This window comes from Malus domestica, chromosome 09 (genome assembly GCF_042453785.1).
Source record: "Malus domestica chromosome 09, GDT2T_hap1".
Classification (NCBI taxonomy): Eukaryota; Viridiplantae; Streptophyta; class Magnoliopsida; order Rosales; family Rosaceae; genus Malus; species Malus domestica.
In genome coordinates, this window is record NC_091669.1 from 35,482,361 (window position 1) to 35,500,385 (window position 18,025).

Here is an 18,025-nt window from a genome sequence, read left to right on the forward strand (position 1 = left end):
AGTTGGGCACCAGACATCGCGAATGAATCCAACTTCAAGAAGCCTATTGACTTCTGCACTGATAATCTGATTTTGTTCTGGCGCAAATCTCCTCTGCTTTTGTCTGTGTGGAGGACAACTCGGATCAACATTTAACTGATGGCATGCCACTTCCGGGTTAATTCTTGGCATGTCCCTATGAGACCATGCAAAAACATCAGCGTTGCTCCTTAGAAATTTCAGCAACTCTTCAACTTCCGCATCAGATAGGAGGGAGCCCACCCATATTCGTTTCTCAAGATCGGTTGGATCCAAAACCTCTTCCCTCAGTGGTTCTATAGTTGGGGGTTCTTGATCGCCGTTTTCCTAATCCTGTTGTGGTGGGTCTTCCGCTAATTGTTATAATGGTTTATTCTCATGAAGGTCCGTGCTCTGTTGCACTTCCCTGATTGTCTTGATGTCTGTTGCCATGCTGTAGCATTTTCTGGCCTCCAGTTGATCCCTTTTGATGTCGATGGTCGTTTGACCATCCGTCGACAAACACCTCATTACTTGACATTTGGTTGACGCTTCCCCATCCATTCGATGGATCCAATCCCTTCGCATAATGGCATTATATGCACTCGGTGCATCGATGATGACAAAAGTGACGAAAAGAGTCTTACTTGCTGCCGTGACAGGAAGGGTCACGTATCTAATGGGCTGGGCCTTAGTTCCTTCAAATGCATAGATAGAAGTTGGATTTGGCCTTATCTCTTTCTCGTCTAATTTTATTATTCTAAATATGCTCCAAAATAAAATGTCTATGCTGCTTCTCCCATCTATCATTATCCTTGAGCTCTTGAATTGGCAACGCGTAGCGTCAAGACCAATGCGTCATTGTGAGGGAATTGAATTCCTTCGAGGTCTTTTTGGCTAAAGGAGATGACTTTGAGATTATCTAATGCTTTAGACGCTTCAGGGGCTGATGTTATGTTGTGTACGCGTCTGGACTTCTCGACTTCCTGTCTTTGCGACTGATAACATGCTTCACATCCCTTAGGGGGTTGGGGCCCACCATGTATGACTTTGATATCCAACAACCTCTCATTTGCTCCAATCTTTCCTGTTACTGCTTGAAGTCCTCCGTCGTTCTTGCATTCGTTTCTCGATTCTACGCGGTATTGTGACAACATCCCCTTCTTCAGCATAGCTTCCACTTGGTTCCTTAGGCTTCGACAATCATTAGTGGCATAACCAAAGTCGTTGTTATGAGCGCACATCTTGTTCCTATCTAGCTTCTCTAACGGCGTTCGAATTGGGGCCGGTGCACGAAAGATTCCTTTTCCCTTGTTTTCGTGAAAAATTTTACCCAGGCTCACTGTCAACTTAGTGTTTGGGCGATCAAGTCTAGATCTTTCATTAAACCCATCATTCAGATCACGTGAGAATCTTCTTTCTTGACTCGGCTAAGTCGTGGGTTTCAAGGTAAGCACGGTAATGTCCGCTGGAGATGCAGCAATAGTCACGGTGGCCCGCTTTGATTGGATAAATTCCTCTTCCTCTAATCTGATGATTCCATCAGCTCGGGCCATCACTTTCCTCATGTCCAGTAGTGGTGTCTCGATTAACGACCTACGCATCTTCGATCCAGGCAACACCCCTTCTCGGAATGCCAAAGCGGCATTGTGAAAGTCACATTCTTCTAGGGTAGACATCTCTTCTGTGAACCTAGTAATGTAGCTCTTGAGGCTCTCGCCAACATTTTGTTTGGTGCTGAACAAGATCGTAACATCTTTTCTTGGCCTCCGATTACAGACATATTGAGATATGAACACTTCATAGAGATCTGTGAAACTTCCGATAGACCTCGGTTTCAGTTGTTTGAACCACGTTAAAGATGATCCCGAAAGACTTGAGGGGAACAACTTGCACATGAGGGCCTCATCGTCTCCTTCAAGCGCCATCTGCTGTTGAAAGTGGTAAATGTGTTCGATAGGATCAGTCGTACCTTCAAATAGCCTAAACTTTGGTTGGGTGAACTTGGCAGGTTTTTTAGCTTTCAGGATATCCTATGTGAACGACGATTAGCAAATTCCTCTGACCGCTTCTAAGGCAAGCTCCGCTGGGGTTTGTGGCTTGTATCCCTTCACAGTCATCTCAATTTGTTCTCGCAAATCAACATCTTTTACCTTTTTCGATCCTTTTCCCCTGTAGCCCCATTCGCCCTGATTTTTCGTCACTTCAACACAATTACTGGATGGCGTGCTACTAGAGCTACCTTCATTATCCTCCTCTTATGCACGTTGTCTTTTGGTGCCTGTTACATCTTCTACGACATTTCTCGCTTCAGCCTTCTTCAACGCCTCATCTGCTGTCTTTTTTGTTTCACGCAATTCCCTCATTAACCTTCTAAATTGTTCCATGGCAAGACTGGGTTCACTATTTTGAGATTGAGACCTAGCATGTACCGATTGAGTCTCTACGTCTTCAGAGGGATTCAGAACTTCTTGTGTGGATCCAGTCATGTTTGTAGTTTGATTTTGTTTCCAATAGATGGCTCCAACTGTTGGAGTGAGATTTCCTACAAGAAGAAATACCTCCACAGATTTGTTGACCGCAATCCTCACATTCGTTGAATCCTTCTTCGAGACGTCCCAAAATAATCTTCCTCTGCAGTTTTCCCAGGCGGATACCTGCAAAAGATACTTCGATGCTCAAGTCAGTCGATTGGTTTATATTCTCTGGATCTCGAGTTCTCCTCACGTACCTTGTTCTTTGGTTACACTCCATCTTTATAGGATTGCATGCCTGGAGAACAAGTACCACGATCTCTTTTTCTTTCCCAATTCCTTAGTGGTCATCCGTAATATGACTGCATGCTTCGGGAACAAGCACCACATCATATTTTCCTTTCCCACTTCCTCAATGATCTTCCATAATATGACCGCATGCTTCGGGAACAAGCACTACGCCATATTTTCCTTTCCCACTTCCTCAATGATCCTCCGTAATGGAGGCGGTTACCTGGACACGTGCACCTGCCTGTTCCTCGTGGGCTCTCCTTATGGTTTACCTTGCATAACACCATCCTTAGGTGACTTGGACTGGCCCATGAGTCGAAACCGGATTTTATCCTCCAACAATATGTGCGTGTGTGTGATAAAATAAAATTGGGAGCCCCTCGGGAGTGAGCCCTAGGCAGCCCAGCCTTGACAACACCTAGCTCTAAATATATTCGGTAAAACAATTGGAAAGATGAAAAGGTTTGAAGAAAATGCTGGCATGGATGTGGAGTTATGAATTATATTTGGCGGGGTCTATAAATAATGTCGAAGTCGCTTAGAGTCAGCTCTAGGTTTGCTGTCTCCTTTTGTGTGTCTCATGTGTGTCTCTACTTCTTAATATTTTGACACATGTTTTCCACTTAACTGATAAATAACTCTGTTAAGTTTTTTATTTAGGCCTAATCGGATAAATGATCCTCGTGGTCATAAGGTATTCAGATGATAGTCCTTGTGGTAAAAAAAATCAGATTTAAACCCCCATGGTCACAGTCTGTTAGGATTTAAACCCTTGTGGTCTAAGTCTGTTAGAATTTATGCCCTTCTGTCATTCCTCCATTAGGTTTAGGTTGGCAAAATCGGATAAATGATCCCCGTGGTCCTAAGGTATTCGGAAGATAGTCCATGTGGTAAAAAAAATTCGGATTTAAACCCATGTGGTCTAAGTTTGTTAGGATTTATGCCTGAAACTAGAGGTTCTGTCATTTCTCCGCTAAGCTTACAGGTGGAGCAGAGTTTCTCTGAGGAGACTCGACAGAACGAGGTGGAAGTAATAAATCACATAATTCATTAAAATTCAAGATCTAATAAATCAAATAATTCAAAATGCCTTTATAAAATTAACGAGTTTTTGACTCCCGAATATCCAACTGATTAATTAATTCTTTATAACAAATTCTATTTTTCTTTGACAAATAAAACAGTAATCGTTGGCGTTTTCTCATAATTTTACGTAAACCTCTCTGAGATAAATAGTTTTTTTTGTGTAATTGTAAATGTGAAGTAAGTCTTCGTATTCTATTGATGAAACTAACTATTTGAAATTCAACAGATCCTTTGTTTTCGTCTTTTTCTTCTTGTGAAATAACTGAGATGAATGAATTTTTTTACCATCAACTAAAATCTCCCCCCCCTCTTTTTATTGTAAGATATTTTTTATTGATAGATACTCAGAGAAACTCTGCTCCACATGTAAGCTTAACAAAGGAATGACAGAACCTCTAATTTCAGGCATAAATCCTAATAGACTTAGACCACAGGGGTTTAAATCCGAATTTTTTCTACCACATGGGCTATCTTCCGAATTCCTTATGACCACGGGGACCATTTATCTGATTTAGCCAACCTAAACCTAATGGAGGAATGACAGAATGGCATAAATCCTAACAGACTTAGACCACATGTTTAAATCCTAACAGACTGTGACCACAATGGTTTAAATCTAAATTTTTTTATTACAAGGGCTATCATCCGAATACCTTATGACCACGGGAACCATTTATCCAATTAGACCTTTTATTTAACATTTGGAAGTTAAAAAGAAAAATATTTAAAACAGAAACCGAAAGGTCTTAAGCCCTCTTCGACGCCCATGGTTTGCTTCTCTCACCCTCCTTTGTCTTTTCTCCAACCCATCACCACCATGAATCGATGGCAGCACAACCCAATCTAGAGAAATACAATATAATACTTAAAATAAAAATGAAAACTGAGAGACATTAAGTAGGCCAGTGAGTGAATCTGGAAAACCGAGAGGGACCTGAATCGGAGCAACCAGTTCTATTCTGGCACCATCGGCAACCCAGAAAAATTAAGAGGGATTTCATGAATCTGGAAAAGGTTGACGGAAAGAAGAAGAAACAAAATTCCCCAGTCCCCACCCACCCTTACCCCCTACCTTACTCATGAATCTAGAAGTGGCAATGGGAAACCGCCATCGTCGGATTTGCCATCGTCGCCGTGATGCATCTCCTTCTGCAAACGCCTTAAGGTTTTTTGTCAGATGATGATTGGGGTACATTGCTTTGTGTTTTGCAGGATCTGGAGGACTCTATGCCTTAGGGATTTTTTACTTTTTAATATTTATTTATTTTAATTATTAAAAAATAACAATGTTAAGTTAGAGTTAAGTGGTATGACAAAGTATCAAAAAAATGAATAAGGAGACATAATAGAGACACTATTTTCGGGACAGCAAACCTAGAACCCTGAGGGTGCGTTTGTTGAACCGGACTATCTCGGACTGAACTAGCTTCAAAGACTAAGCTGGACTAGCTTATATTAGACTAAGTTGGACTAACTTAGTGAAACGTTTGGTGCAATGTCGGACTAAGAAACAAAATAATTAACAAATTTTAATGTTATATTATTTAATTCATATATATTAATATTTTATTATTCATTCTCTCTTTTTTATTTTTTCTTAAAACTCTTCTCCTTTCTCTGAAACAATTTCACAATTTGAGATATTATCAAAACCAACTCCCAATTCCATTAATTGTATATCAGATCAAACCAAAAGATATTCTAGAAATCTCTTCATCTTTCTGAAAGTCACAATTGCAGATCTCCAATTCCAAACGCAGATCAAATCAAAGCCAATTCCACAAATCTCTTCCCCTCTCTCTCGAAAGGCAACCTCTTCATCTGAGTGCAGCTAATGATCTTGTTTTCATCGCCGACGTCCCACTGCCTCAGCTGGCATTCTCGGCCTCCATATTCCTTACTCACCCACCATTGGGTTCACAAAGATCTTGTCTTTTGGAGATTTGGGTTTCAACGACGGTGATGCAGGTTCGTCGTCAATCGTGTGAAGCAGACGAATCGAGGTCGAAGTGAAGGAGATGAGTCGAGGTCAAAGCGAAGCAGACGAATCCCAAGTCGAAGCAAAGCACGGTCTTAGCTAGTCCGATGCTTTTCGGGAGCTCCCGCTAAGACCTTCTAGCGAAGGTTTTAGTCAAGGCGAGTCCTCTTTAGTCCCACTAAACTTATTCCTTCGGCGCAACAAACACAAGACTATTTTAACAAGTAGTCCAGTCTAGAAGTTAGTGAGGGTAAACAAACACACCCTTAGAGTCCACTCTGCAACTTCATCCTTGTCACTAACAAAAATTTCTGTACCCACATCAATTGATCCCCATATCCTTCTTGCAGAAGTGGTGCCGGGATCCTACAAAACCACAAACAGAAAATGTAAATCAATCACATGAAGTTATAAATGGTTTAAACTGAACACAAAATAGTTACCAAACACGACATTTTAATTTAATTAATTACCTGGTAGTAGTGGAGTTTACTGGATAGGCCTCCAACATCAAGCTCCCAAGTTCTAGCATCCCCAATCCAACCCTGCCCTTGTTTGGTTGGATAGCTGTACTCGGCCCAGATGGGGTGAGGAGGCAACTGAACTATCTCTTGTGCCTGGGATTACTGTAAGCATCACATACGCTTACAGGTTTCTCTAAATATTGAGCACTTCCCGGAGCACAGTAGAAGTGATAAGCCCCATATGGGAAGTTGGCGGTGTCGGTTCTATAAATTTTTCTGTTATCCGGAGTGATATGGTATGGCGGGCAATTGACTAAATTTGTGGGGCTGCACCAAGCCGCAGTTTCCGGGTTTGCCATCCCCGTGTATCTGGTCACGTCCGTGAGCACATCCCCGTCACAGGGTTTGCCATTGTTCTTCCAACAGCCACCAACGTCAATGAGGTAAAACTGGCTCTTGGGTCCTCCTCCTTTTTTGATGTCCAAAGTCAGCCTTACTTTAAAATTAGGTGATTCTGGAGGCTGAAAATTGACTTTCAATTGTAAGTTATGTGATAAAATGGACTAACATAATCCTTTTCTTCTCAAATAATCTAGAAGCAAAGTATATTAGAAAACACAGGCAAATCCAACTTCAAAGAAAGATGATTTTACATATAATTTGACACAAGTTAGTCTTCTCTACTTAATTAAATTAGATGCATAGCCTGGTGTCATGGAACTTGCGAGTTGCGGCTTTAGGCAAAAATTCAGCCTGACTTAGACCGCTTGATTAAGCGGCCTTGTGACCTTCACTGGAAGAACATCTCCAGGGTTGGCCTAATAGTACCATTAACAGTTAAAAAAACTTAAGAACTTGAAGTTTATAACACCGTTGACCATGGTTTGGTATGAAATGCTATCTAACAGTAACATAATTGAATAATTAATCTATTTATGCAAAAAGGACCGAGACAGATACAAGATTCATTATTCATGAAAATCCTCAGCTGAATAAATTAACACCAGAAAATCCAATTAGCTTAACAGATTCTCAGCCGTCCATTTGTGTCCTTGTTTTGTTAATTGGTAGTTTGTTATTTGTCATAAGATACAAGGAAAGTATATTTCCTGTATGCCAGTCACTACATTACATATTTTCTTAATCACCAAGACAAGCAATAAGACTAAACTTTGTGTATGCAATTACAAGTGTAAGTAACGTAATTAGATTCGAGTGCTCAAAATCATATTCGGATGAATCGATTATTCTACTTACTGTTTTGAGCATTCCTCTTGTATCTTAGTGATAGCCACCAGAATATCCTTGGGTTGCATCAGCTCTGAGGTAGAGCATCAGCCATGGATAATTCTTTGAAGTCTTGAGTATGTGTCTGAACTGCCAGCTTCCAGCATCACGTTTCTTCTCCGATTACTAGGGTTGGATCCCAGATCATAAGTCCCACTAAAAGCTCCTCTCAATGTAGTATTACCATCCAACAGCTGAGTCTTCTGGTGGACCACAGTGGGTTGATTCATACAGCCCTTACCAAAGCAAGGGAACCTTCCGGGATCGCTAAAAGGCGGTGTCTTTTTCCCATTGGAAGGGCACAGCCCAGCCATTGTGTCAAAGTTTCCATTTTTTAGCATAATCATCCAGAACTGCCATGGTTTTGGAGAGTCTGGGACTTGACACAGAGAACCCAGATACAGCTCCTTCTCGACTGCATAGAGGTCTACGTTGCACAAAGCTCTCTGGCTGATCCCTGGGAATGGTGTCCCCACCCCAAGCAAGTTATCTTTTTCGCTCACTCTGTGTTTTAAGGAAGTACCTAAGTTTAACAGATAAATTAATCAGAATTAATTAAGAATTATGTAGTGACCAACATTGTCAAGATATTGGAACATTTATCAAACAAATGGTGAGCAAGTAAATAAATGATTGAAGTGAATTTTCCTCAGTTTCTTTGTTGGTTGATGGTGATTGGGCTTACTTGTGAGATTAAAGCAATCAGCAGCTCTGGGGCTGCCCATATCAGGTGCTTCTGCTCCAACTTCATTGCAGAAGTTCCAAGCATCCCTTCTCATTCCTGAGTCTCCAACTGTTTGAGACATAATCACTTTCCCCAGAAACAAAAGCACCATCAAGGACAGTAATAATACAGAGCAGCGGAAGAATCAGACGTTACAAGAACAATGACACGTGCATCATCATCTGTTTCTAAAACTTTGACATCTTCATCTTCATGTTTTCCATATCATTACTTTTGTATTGAATTTGATGGTGTGACACCAACTGGAAGCAACTATGGATCGAAGTGCTGGAAGTGGAAGAGGGTCTGTAGTTGGTTACAAGTCGAGTGGGACCTTTTATGGTCAACGAGACGCGCTAAATTAGATTTTTCGTTTGTCTGGATGAACAACCCCGGAATAACAACCAAAACTGCAATATGTCATTATCATAGGAAATGTGTGATGGTGTAAATCCTAGTTAGCTTGAGTTTTAGATTGCTCATTATTCTAGTGATTATTTATTGTTACACTTTGTATATAGTTAAAGTACAAGTTACTCTTTTCTCATGGTCACATGTACAGGGATAATTACATCATCCCTAAACATTCTACAATTTCTCTGTACTCTCTCTTCTCGCATCTGTTTTTATATATTTTAGTTAGGTTTCATATTGTACGTTCTGCAAATGAATTTGTGTCTGTATATTAGTTTTTTGTTAAAAGATATTAGGTAGATTTATTCAAATATTAATTTATCTTTGACCTTTTTAAAAAATATAATATAAAATATAAAAGTGAAGAAAAGATAATATTGGGATTAATCCTCTTCACTTATAAGTAAGAGATCTTATGTTCGATTTTCGTCAAATGCAAATTTGAAATATATTATTGCTAGTCTATTATGAGGCTAAACTCATCCATTTCTTCGTGTAGATAATATCTTTTGTTCAAAAGAAAGAAAAAAATAATAATCATGTTGTTTTTCAGGCACAGAACTAAGGTACCGTTTGGTACGTGGAAATGTTAGTACCTAAATGTGTGTATTGAAATATATGCACTGAAATGTTAGTACCAAAATGTATCTACCGAAATGTATTATATTGAATTAATGGACCTAAATGTTTGTATCAAAATGTATGTAAAAAAATGTGTGTACCTAAATGTATGCATCGAAATATATCATAATGAATTCAATGTACCTAAAGGAAGAAGACAAAGTACATTGAAATATGTTGTATAACAAAAATTAGTTTATCTAAATGTTTACAACAAAATATATTACAATTAATGAAATGAAAATGAGAATTATAATGAAATAAAATTAATACATCAAAATTAAGAAGAAAAAGAGAAATAATTAAAACATCAAAATATAATTAATAAATAAGATGATTAATGTACCTAAATGTGTGTACTGAAATATATGCACTGAAATGTTAGTACCAAAATGTATCTTGTGACGACCCGTCCCAAATCTTATTATTTTATCAATTTTAAAATGTGAAATTTACGATAATGCCCTTAGAGGCGAGGGTATTGACTTTTGTGGATCAGCATACAGTGACGTGTATGGATTAATCCTTTAGCGTTTTCCTGAAGTACTCAAGAAGTATTTTTTGTTTAAGTCACTATCCATACATTTTCATATATTTTTATAATGTTTATAATTATTTTTCATATTTAATTATTTGAAAAGAGGAAGAAGAGGAAAGGAAGAGGGCCACTGCCCAACCAGAAAGAAGAGAGAGAGGGGGTGGACCAATGGGAAGGAGAGCAGGAGGAACAAGGAGGGAAGGGGACGAATCAGAAGAGGAGAAAGGAAGAAGAGAAAATGAGGGGAAGGGAGCTGGGTTACCTCAACCCGTGCAACCCGACCAACCATTCAAAACCTCAACGCCGATTCCAGCGTCCTTCTGGTGAACTGGGCATTGCCACCACCACCAAAAGAATTCACGTCGTCCTAGCTTCCATTTCCACCCAAGCTTGACGACGGTGGGTCATCATTTCACGGCGAATCAACGTCGTCTTCTCCGGCGAGTCCGAGGGCACCCACGACATTTTCTGCTGTTTCTAAAGTCAAATCCGACCACCACCACTATCAATGGACTCCTTGTGAACCTATGAACATGTCCTAAGCTTTGGTTGGGACGTTGGAGCTTAGAAATTGTCAAATCGAAAAGAAACCATTGCGAGGGTTTCCAGTGATCCTTGCCAGATTTGAGGTGTTTCCAGGCCGAATTGGACTTCGGCCCATGTATGAAAATTTATCCCCTTGTTGAGATCTTAATTTCGGTAATTGTTGAGAATTTTTAGAAATAGTTGAATTTTCCAACGAGCCGAGGCGGCTGACCGTCACCCGCGGCGACTAGTGCGGCAGTGCATGGCCAAGGGACCATCAATGTCATTTTTAGGCTAAATTAGATGCCTTAAGTTCATTTTTGATAGTTGGAAAACGTAGGTTGATCGTTGGAATCTAAATTCTCTGTGCTACGTTAATAAGTATTTATGTGAATTAACGATCTAACCATTGGATCGTCACCAAACTTTAATACATTAAAGTACATAATATTTAAGGACCATAGGAATTTATGGATCAGGAATCCGAAGTACCGATCTTCCCGAATTGGATTTGTAAGTTTGTAAAAAAAATGTTAACCGCCAATTGATTTTGGGCAATTAGCAGAGATCCGACCGTTGGATCGTAATGCAAATTTAGTGTGTTATTCTAGAAGTATAATGTGGATCCTTAGAGATTGCAGATTGGAAATTTGATGTGCGAATCTTCCGGATCGAGTTATACAGAATTGTAAACCCTACTGTCGATCTTTGATCGATAATTGACTTGTGGTCAATAGGTCTCAAACTATTTTAGAATGTCTTTGAGGATGTGCTTTATGTAAGTTACGTATTTTATTGATAAGAGTTCTGAGATGTGATTTGATAATTGTTCCAGGCGCCAATCGTTCGGGACGCCTCGATGTGCGTGCTAGTGAATCATAGCGTGGACTCCAGGTAAGTGGATCTTTTCCTTCTTATCATATGTATATACTTGATAGTTCCACAAACGTTACTAAATTGATTTATGCATATCACATTCAAATAATTATTGTGAATTACGAATGGCTTGATCCCTGCTTAGGGTACATAGGCAGTCTAACGAGACGTTAAATGCAGCCATATAATAAATGAGAATGAATAATCGAGACAATAGTCTAATTTGGGAAATTGAGCAGTTTGAGGGACATTGGTGGAAAGATTATAAGATTTGACCTTATGTTTTAGTGGTTAAATGTCGATCATAAACCATTGCGTGAATTCAAGAAATTGAAGTAAGGAAAAGGAATTAATTGATAGTTAATTTAGCTAGTGTCTAATTAGGCTTATCATCGATGATTACTCTTGAAAGTAAATAGTTTGGAAATGGGGCATTACAGTTTATGCATTCTAGACCATTCGTTTATATGTTTATATACCAGAATGTAAGTTTGAACTTCAACCGTGTATATTCCTTGCACATAATTATTGTGAATGCTCTGATATGCAAAGGTGAATGCAAGACACCAAGTAAGTTCAGATAAGTATACGATATTATTTGAATTGATGGGGTTATGGTATGACTACATTTATGTTTTAAGCAACTCCGACACTATCGTACAAGTTGCAATAGTAGGCAACTCTGGCATTGTCGTACAGGTTGCTTATGAGTCGTACATGTTGTATTAGATGCATTTAAAGTTCATAAACCTGCACTCCGGTGTTAGTGCTTCTGCCCGTGACCAGGGCACAGTCCTTCACGTAATCTCTAGCACCATACGCTCACTTTGAATTCAAGGTAGGTGCACATGCCTGTCGTACAGACCACTATAGGTGGTTCCGACTCGTAGGTGACTCTTCACGTGATCGTAGCACTTGATCGTATTCATTTACACCCAGTCATGTCATACAGACCACTATAGTGGTTCTGACTCGTGTGCATGCGTAGTGCTGTACAGGTCACTAAAGGTGACTCCGGCTTATGTGCTAGCAATGATTGATGAGCTATGATTTCAGTCGTACAGCTCACTATAAGTGACTCCGACTTATATGCTAGCTATGATTGATGATGTATGATGAGATGCTAGCATACATTTATGATGAGATATGTGATGAGATGCTAGCATATATGTGATGATAAGTGATGAGATGCTAGCATATATGTGAGGATATATGTAATGAGATGCTAGCATATATGTGATGATATGTGATGAGATGCTAGCATATATGTGATGATATACGTAATGAGATGCTAGCATATATGTGAGGATATATGTAATGAGATGCTAGCATATATGTGATGATATGTGATGAGATGCTAGCATATATGTGATGATATATGTAATGAGATACTAGCATATATTTATGATGCGATATGTGATGAGATGTTAGCATATATGTGATGATATACATAATGAGATACTAGCATATATTTATGATGAGATATGTGATGAGATGCTAGCATATATGTGATGATATATGATAAGATGCTAGTATATATTTATGATGAGATATGTGATGTGATGCTAGTATATACGGGATGAGATATTGATTCAACCGTACATTATGTGTAGATCCGGCTAACATGCCATTCCCTATTGGTTTATTTCACCTGGGTTACTAATTTCTATTAAGATATTTGACGTAGCATAACCGCAAGACTATCATTTTGGTTATGGTCTTGATTTATAGTCATGCCTATTATTTTTTGGGAAATTAAACAGCTATTACAGCGAGGGGCTACTATCTTTGGTAGTTGGAATTGGTTTGAAGAGTTTTGTTTCGCTCACTTATATTTTCTATTTTTGTACCCTCCATGTTCTAGCAGCAGAGTTCCGTATCGATGAGGATTTGTGGCACTTTTCAGCACAAATGTCTTTTATGATGGTATAATTATTATCTCATCTTACTATACTATACCTATGCTTTGTATCGCGTGTGAAGTGGGTTTCTTCCCACTCACCAGTGCACTCTGGTATTTAGGCACTCTTAGGTTTAAATTTATTCACATTTTTCCACATCATCACACTTTATGACTTTGTCACCTTCTAGGTGTCGGCCAGCGCATCTCGATTCAGAGTCCTTGTGGACATTCTGTGTCGGGGTGTGTCATATCTAGCGAAATGTATTATATTGAATTAATCTTTGACCTTTTAAAAAAATATAATATAAAATATAAAAGTGAAGAAAAGATAATGTTGGGCTTAATCTATTAATCATGTTGTCACTTATAATTACGGTCTAGTGGGATTCCTCTTCACTTAGAAGTGAAAGGTCTTATGTTCGATTTTCGCCATATGCAAATTTAAACTACATTATTGCTAGTCTATTATGAGGCTAAACTCATCCCTTTCTTTGTGTAGATAATATCTTTTGTTTAAAAGAAAGAAAAAAAATAATCATGTTGTTTTTCGGGTACAGAACTAAGGTACCGTTTGGTATGTGGGATGGGACGGAACGGAACACAGTGGGACCGGACGCACTTGTACCACGTTCGGTGCGCCATTTTGCCTAGGACGTCTTGTCCTGTGGAACGGATTTTAGTCAATTTTTCATGCCACCCTCCTCCTGGAACGACTTGTTCCAGCCCATGGAACACAAAATTTTAACCTTTTGGACAACAATACCCATTCTCTTTTCATTAATTTCACTTCAAAAATTAAACAAAATTAATCAAAATTCCAGATATCTCTCCATTTCTACACAATAGGCATAAAATACTTATTAAAAATCAAAATTTGCCTCAACAAATCAACTCAAAAACTGAGTTTTCTTGTTTATTCGGAAAATCAAGCTTCTTTGATCGCACTTTAAATTTTCCGGGAAACCGAGTGACAAAAACCCAACAAAAAGCAATTTTCTTTGTGTTTGATTTCTATATTCAAAGAAAAAAAAACAAAAAAACGAAGAAAACCCACATCGGATAAAAGGTTCTTGAGAAAGCCAAAGAGAGAAAATTTTCTAAGAAAACAAACAGGAAGAACATAAGGGTATCGGGGAAAGCCGGTGAAAGGACATGGCTGACATTGTCGCTCGAGGGATGGGACGGCGAAGATTAGGCGGAAGATGTGAGGGATGATGTTGAACTCATCGGCGGTGGCTCATGTAAGGTCTAACTCGTCGAAGTGGATGGGTACAATTGTCATTTAATCTTTCGTTCTATTCCGGCTTGAGCGTACACCAAACGTAGCATAGAACCTCTGTTCCGTTCTATCCTGTTCCGTCTTGTCTGCATCCCACACGGTACCTAAATGCCCCAAAAAAACCCTTAGTCGACCTTCCATAGAGAAAAGCAAAAGACTTACCTTTGACAAGACGTGATATTTGTTGAGTTTGCGTCGGAAAGTCTGAATTAAAACATGAAAATTGAGATAAAGTCGGTTTTTTAAATTACGATAAATCGAATATTTTGAAATTGAAACAAAAAATTGATTTAGACACCGTTTTTTTAGTAGACATTCGAATCACCCCTTACAATATCAACTGATAAAATATAATAAAGATTGTTTAGACCATCTGCAAATGATGTCAAATTCTAAGTAGAATGACATGTAATTAAAATTAAAAATAAAAAGAAGCTCCAACCAATAAGTTAATTCTACCTGATGGATTGACATGAGTCTTTTGGTGTCAAATTTGATAGAAAATAATCATCGCCGGATCCTTTTGCTGGGGATCCGGGGATCTCGTAATCGTATATGTTCATCGTACATCGTGCGGTCGGTTTTCGTTAGGTACTATTTATATTTAATTTTAAAATTTAAATGATTTCTAACCGTACAATGTACGATAAACGAACACGATTACAAGATCCCCCGGATCCCTAGGAAAAGGATCCGGCGAGGATCCTTTTCCAAATTTGACATATGAAAAATGTGTTGTCAATTAATTCTTGAATTATTTTATTGTGTGGATCCCATTAATGAACCATTTGTAAATCTTAAAAATTTATTTTAATTGATTTCTTTTTAAAAATGAATCATACAAATATCATTTATAACAAAAAAAAAAAAAAAACCATATGGATTGGAAGGAAAAGAAAAGGCTAATTATATTAACACCCCACAAATTGTTAAATAAACCACACAAACTTAATACACCCCACATTTGCTTTTTCACTTAAAAATTATCTTAATACACCCGACTTACTTTTCCATAATACCCCCACACCCCACATTCTCAATATACATCTTATATTTTGTACATACACCCCACATTGTCTTTACATCCCACATTTCTCAAATCTTATAACTCATTTTTAATTTTCAGGAATTGAATCTAACCATATGAACACTCAAAGATGAATATGAATATAGACGTTTAAATAATGCAGCAAACGCAAGATTAAATAATTATCGATGTCATCGAAATCACTAAAACAATGAAAACTATGAAGTCTTACCTCATGTGAAGCTCCTGAAACATCGATTTTGTGTTCCATTCGTCAAAAACAATTTTTCTTAATCAACATGTTTAATAGTTGAGAAGATAAATAATACGCTAAAAGTAATTTGGGGTGTATTTATAAATCCTTATTTTTTTTTAAAACCTAATAAGGTCAAAATTGTCATTACATAGTAGAGTAAATAAGTAATTTAATATTAAATTTTAATGTGGGGTGCATTCAACATTTTGTGGGGTGTTAATATTAAAACTTAATACACCCCACATTTGTTTTTTCACTTAAAAATTATCTTAATACACCCCACTTACTTTCCCATAATACCCCCACACCCCACATTCTCAATATACATCTTATATTTTGTACATACACCCCACATTTTCTTTACATCCCACATTTCTCAAATCTTATAACTCATTTTTAATTTTCAGGAATTGAATCTAACCATATGAACACTCAAAGATGAATATGAATATAGACGTTTAAATAATGCAGCAAACGCAAGATTAAATAATTATCGATGTCATCGAAATCACTAAAACAATGAAAACTATGAAGTCTTACCTCATGTGAAGCTCCTGAAACATCGATTTCGTGTTCCATTCGTCAAAAATAATTTTTCTTAATCAACATGTTTGATAGTTGAGAAGATAAATAATATGCTAAAAGTGATTTGGAGTGTATTTATAAATCTTTATTTTTTTTAAAACCTAATAAGATCAAAATTGTCATTACATAGTAGGGTAAATAAGTAATTTAATATTAAATTTTAATGTGGGGTGCATTCAACATTTTGTGGGGTGTTAATATTAAAACTTAATACACCCCACATTTGCTTTTTCACTTAAAAATTATCTTAATACACCTCACTTACTTTCCCATAATACCCCACACCCCACATTCTCAATATACATCTTATATTTTGTACATACACCCCACATTTTCTTTACACCCCACATTTCTCAAATCTTATAACACTCATTTTTAATTTTCAGGAATTGAATCTAACCATATGAACACTCAAAGATGAATATGAATATAGAAGCTTAAATAATGCAGCAAACGCAAGATTAAATAATTATCGATGTCATCGAAATCATTAAAACAATAAAAACTATGAAGTCTTACCTCATGTGAAGCTCCTGAAACATCGATTTCGTGTTCCATTCGTCAAAAACAATTTTTCTTAATCAACATGTTTGATAGTTGAGAAGATAAATAATACGCTAAAAGTGATTTAGGGTGTATTTATAAATCTTTATTTTTTTTAAAACCTAATAAGGTCAAATTGTCATTACATAGTAGAGTAAATAAGTCATTTAATATTAAATTTTAATGTGGGATGCATTCAACATTTTGTAGGGTGTTAATATAAAAACTCAAAGAAAATTTGACATTGTCACAACAGCCATTAAATTAATATTTGACATTTATCTTTGACATTTCCCTTGGAAATACTCTTATAGGTAGAAAGTCAAGAGTGGTAATCCTAATGATTATTATTATTTTGACATAAGTACAAGATTAATGGGTATATTATGTATAGGGGTTTTTTAACTTTAATTTTTCAAGAAGATTGAAATTTAAAATAAACCTGTTGTTAGGTTAGGGAACTATTATTGGCACTCCAAAAATCGTTTTTAGCACTCCTTACAAGTGTATTTTTCTTTCTAAATATAGAAAGTTTGAAGTGCTAAACGAGAATTTTGGAGTGCTAATAACAATTCCCTTAGATTACATATTGATTATAGTCTCTTGATGTGTTCTTAATTCAAAATAATTCATGTGTATTTTATTTAATGTCTCCCATTAAATATTTAAATTTATTAATATACAAATTTTAATTTATTTTTTGAAAAAAAAAGTTTTTTTAATTTATTAATTTTATTTAACATTCTTGAAATTTGAAAAACTCAATTAATGTATCTAAATGTAAGTACCAAAATATTAGTACTGAAATGTATTATATTAAATTAAAGTATCTAAATGTGTGTACCGAAATATATACACCAAAATGTTAGTACCAAAATGTATCTACCGAAATATATTATATTGAATTAATGTACCTAAATATTTGTACCAAAATGGATGTACAAAAATATGCGTACCTAAATGTATACACCGAATGTATTATAATGAATTTAATGTACCTCAAGGAAGAAAACAAAGTACATCAAAATATATTGTATAAAAAAAATTAGTAAATCTAAATGTTTACAACAAAATATATTACGATTAATGAAATGAAAATGAAAATTATAATAAAATAAAATTAATACATCAAAATTAAGAAGAAAAAGAGAAATAAT

At 36.8% G+C, this 18,025-nt stretch overlaps 1 protein-coding gene, 1 long non-coding RNA gene and 1 pseudogene across 2 annotated transcripts; 1 reads left to right on the forward strand and 2 right to left on the reverse strand.

Annotated features, from left to right (window-relative positions):
- Positions 1–1,427: 1,427 nt before the first annotated feature.
- LOC114827174 (uncharacterized) lies at positions 1,428–2,486 on the reverse strand. Its single transcript, XM_029108869.2, has 3 exons — positions 2,286–2,486; positions 2,064–2,186; positions 1,428–1,928 (listed from the first exon to the last, which is right to left on the reverse strand). The coding sequence occupies exons 1-3, from the start codon at positions 2,484–2,486 to the stop codon at positions 1,428–1,430; spliced, it is 825 nt and encodes a 274-aa protein (XP_028964702.2).
- A 2,974-nt stretch (positions 2,487–5,460) lies between these two features.
- On the reverse strand, positions 5,461–8,413 carry LOC114827075 (uncharacterized; annotated as a pseudogene).
- On the forward strand, positions 6,591–8,848 carry LOC139198502 (uncharacterized). The gene is made up of 2 exons (XR_011584034.1): positions 6,591–6,733; positions 7,576–8,848. It is a non-coding gene; the product is annotated as an uncharacterized lncRNA (long non-coding RNA).
- The last annotated feature ends 9,177 nt before the right edge of the window (positions 8,849–18,025 follow it).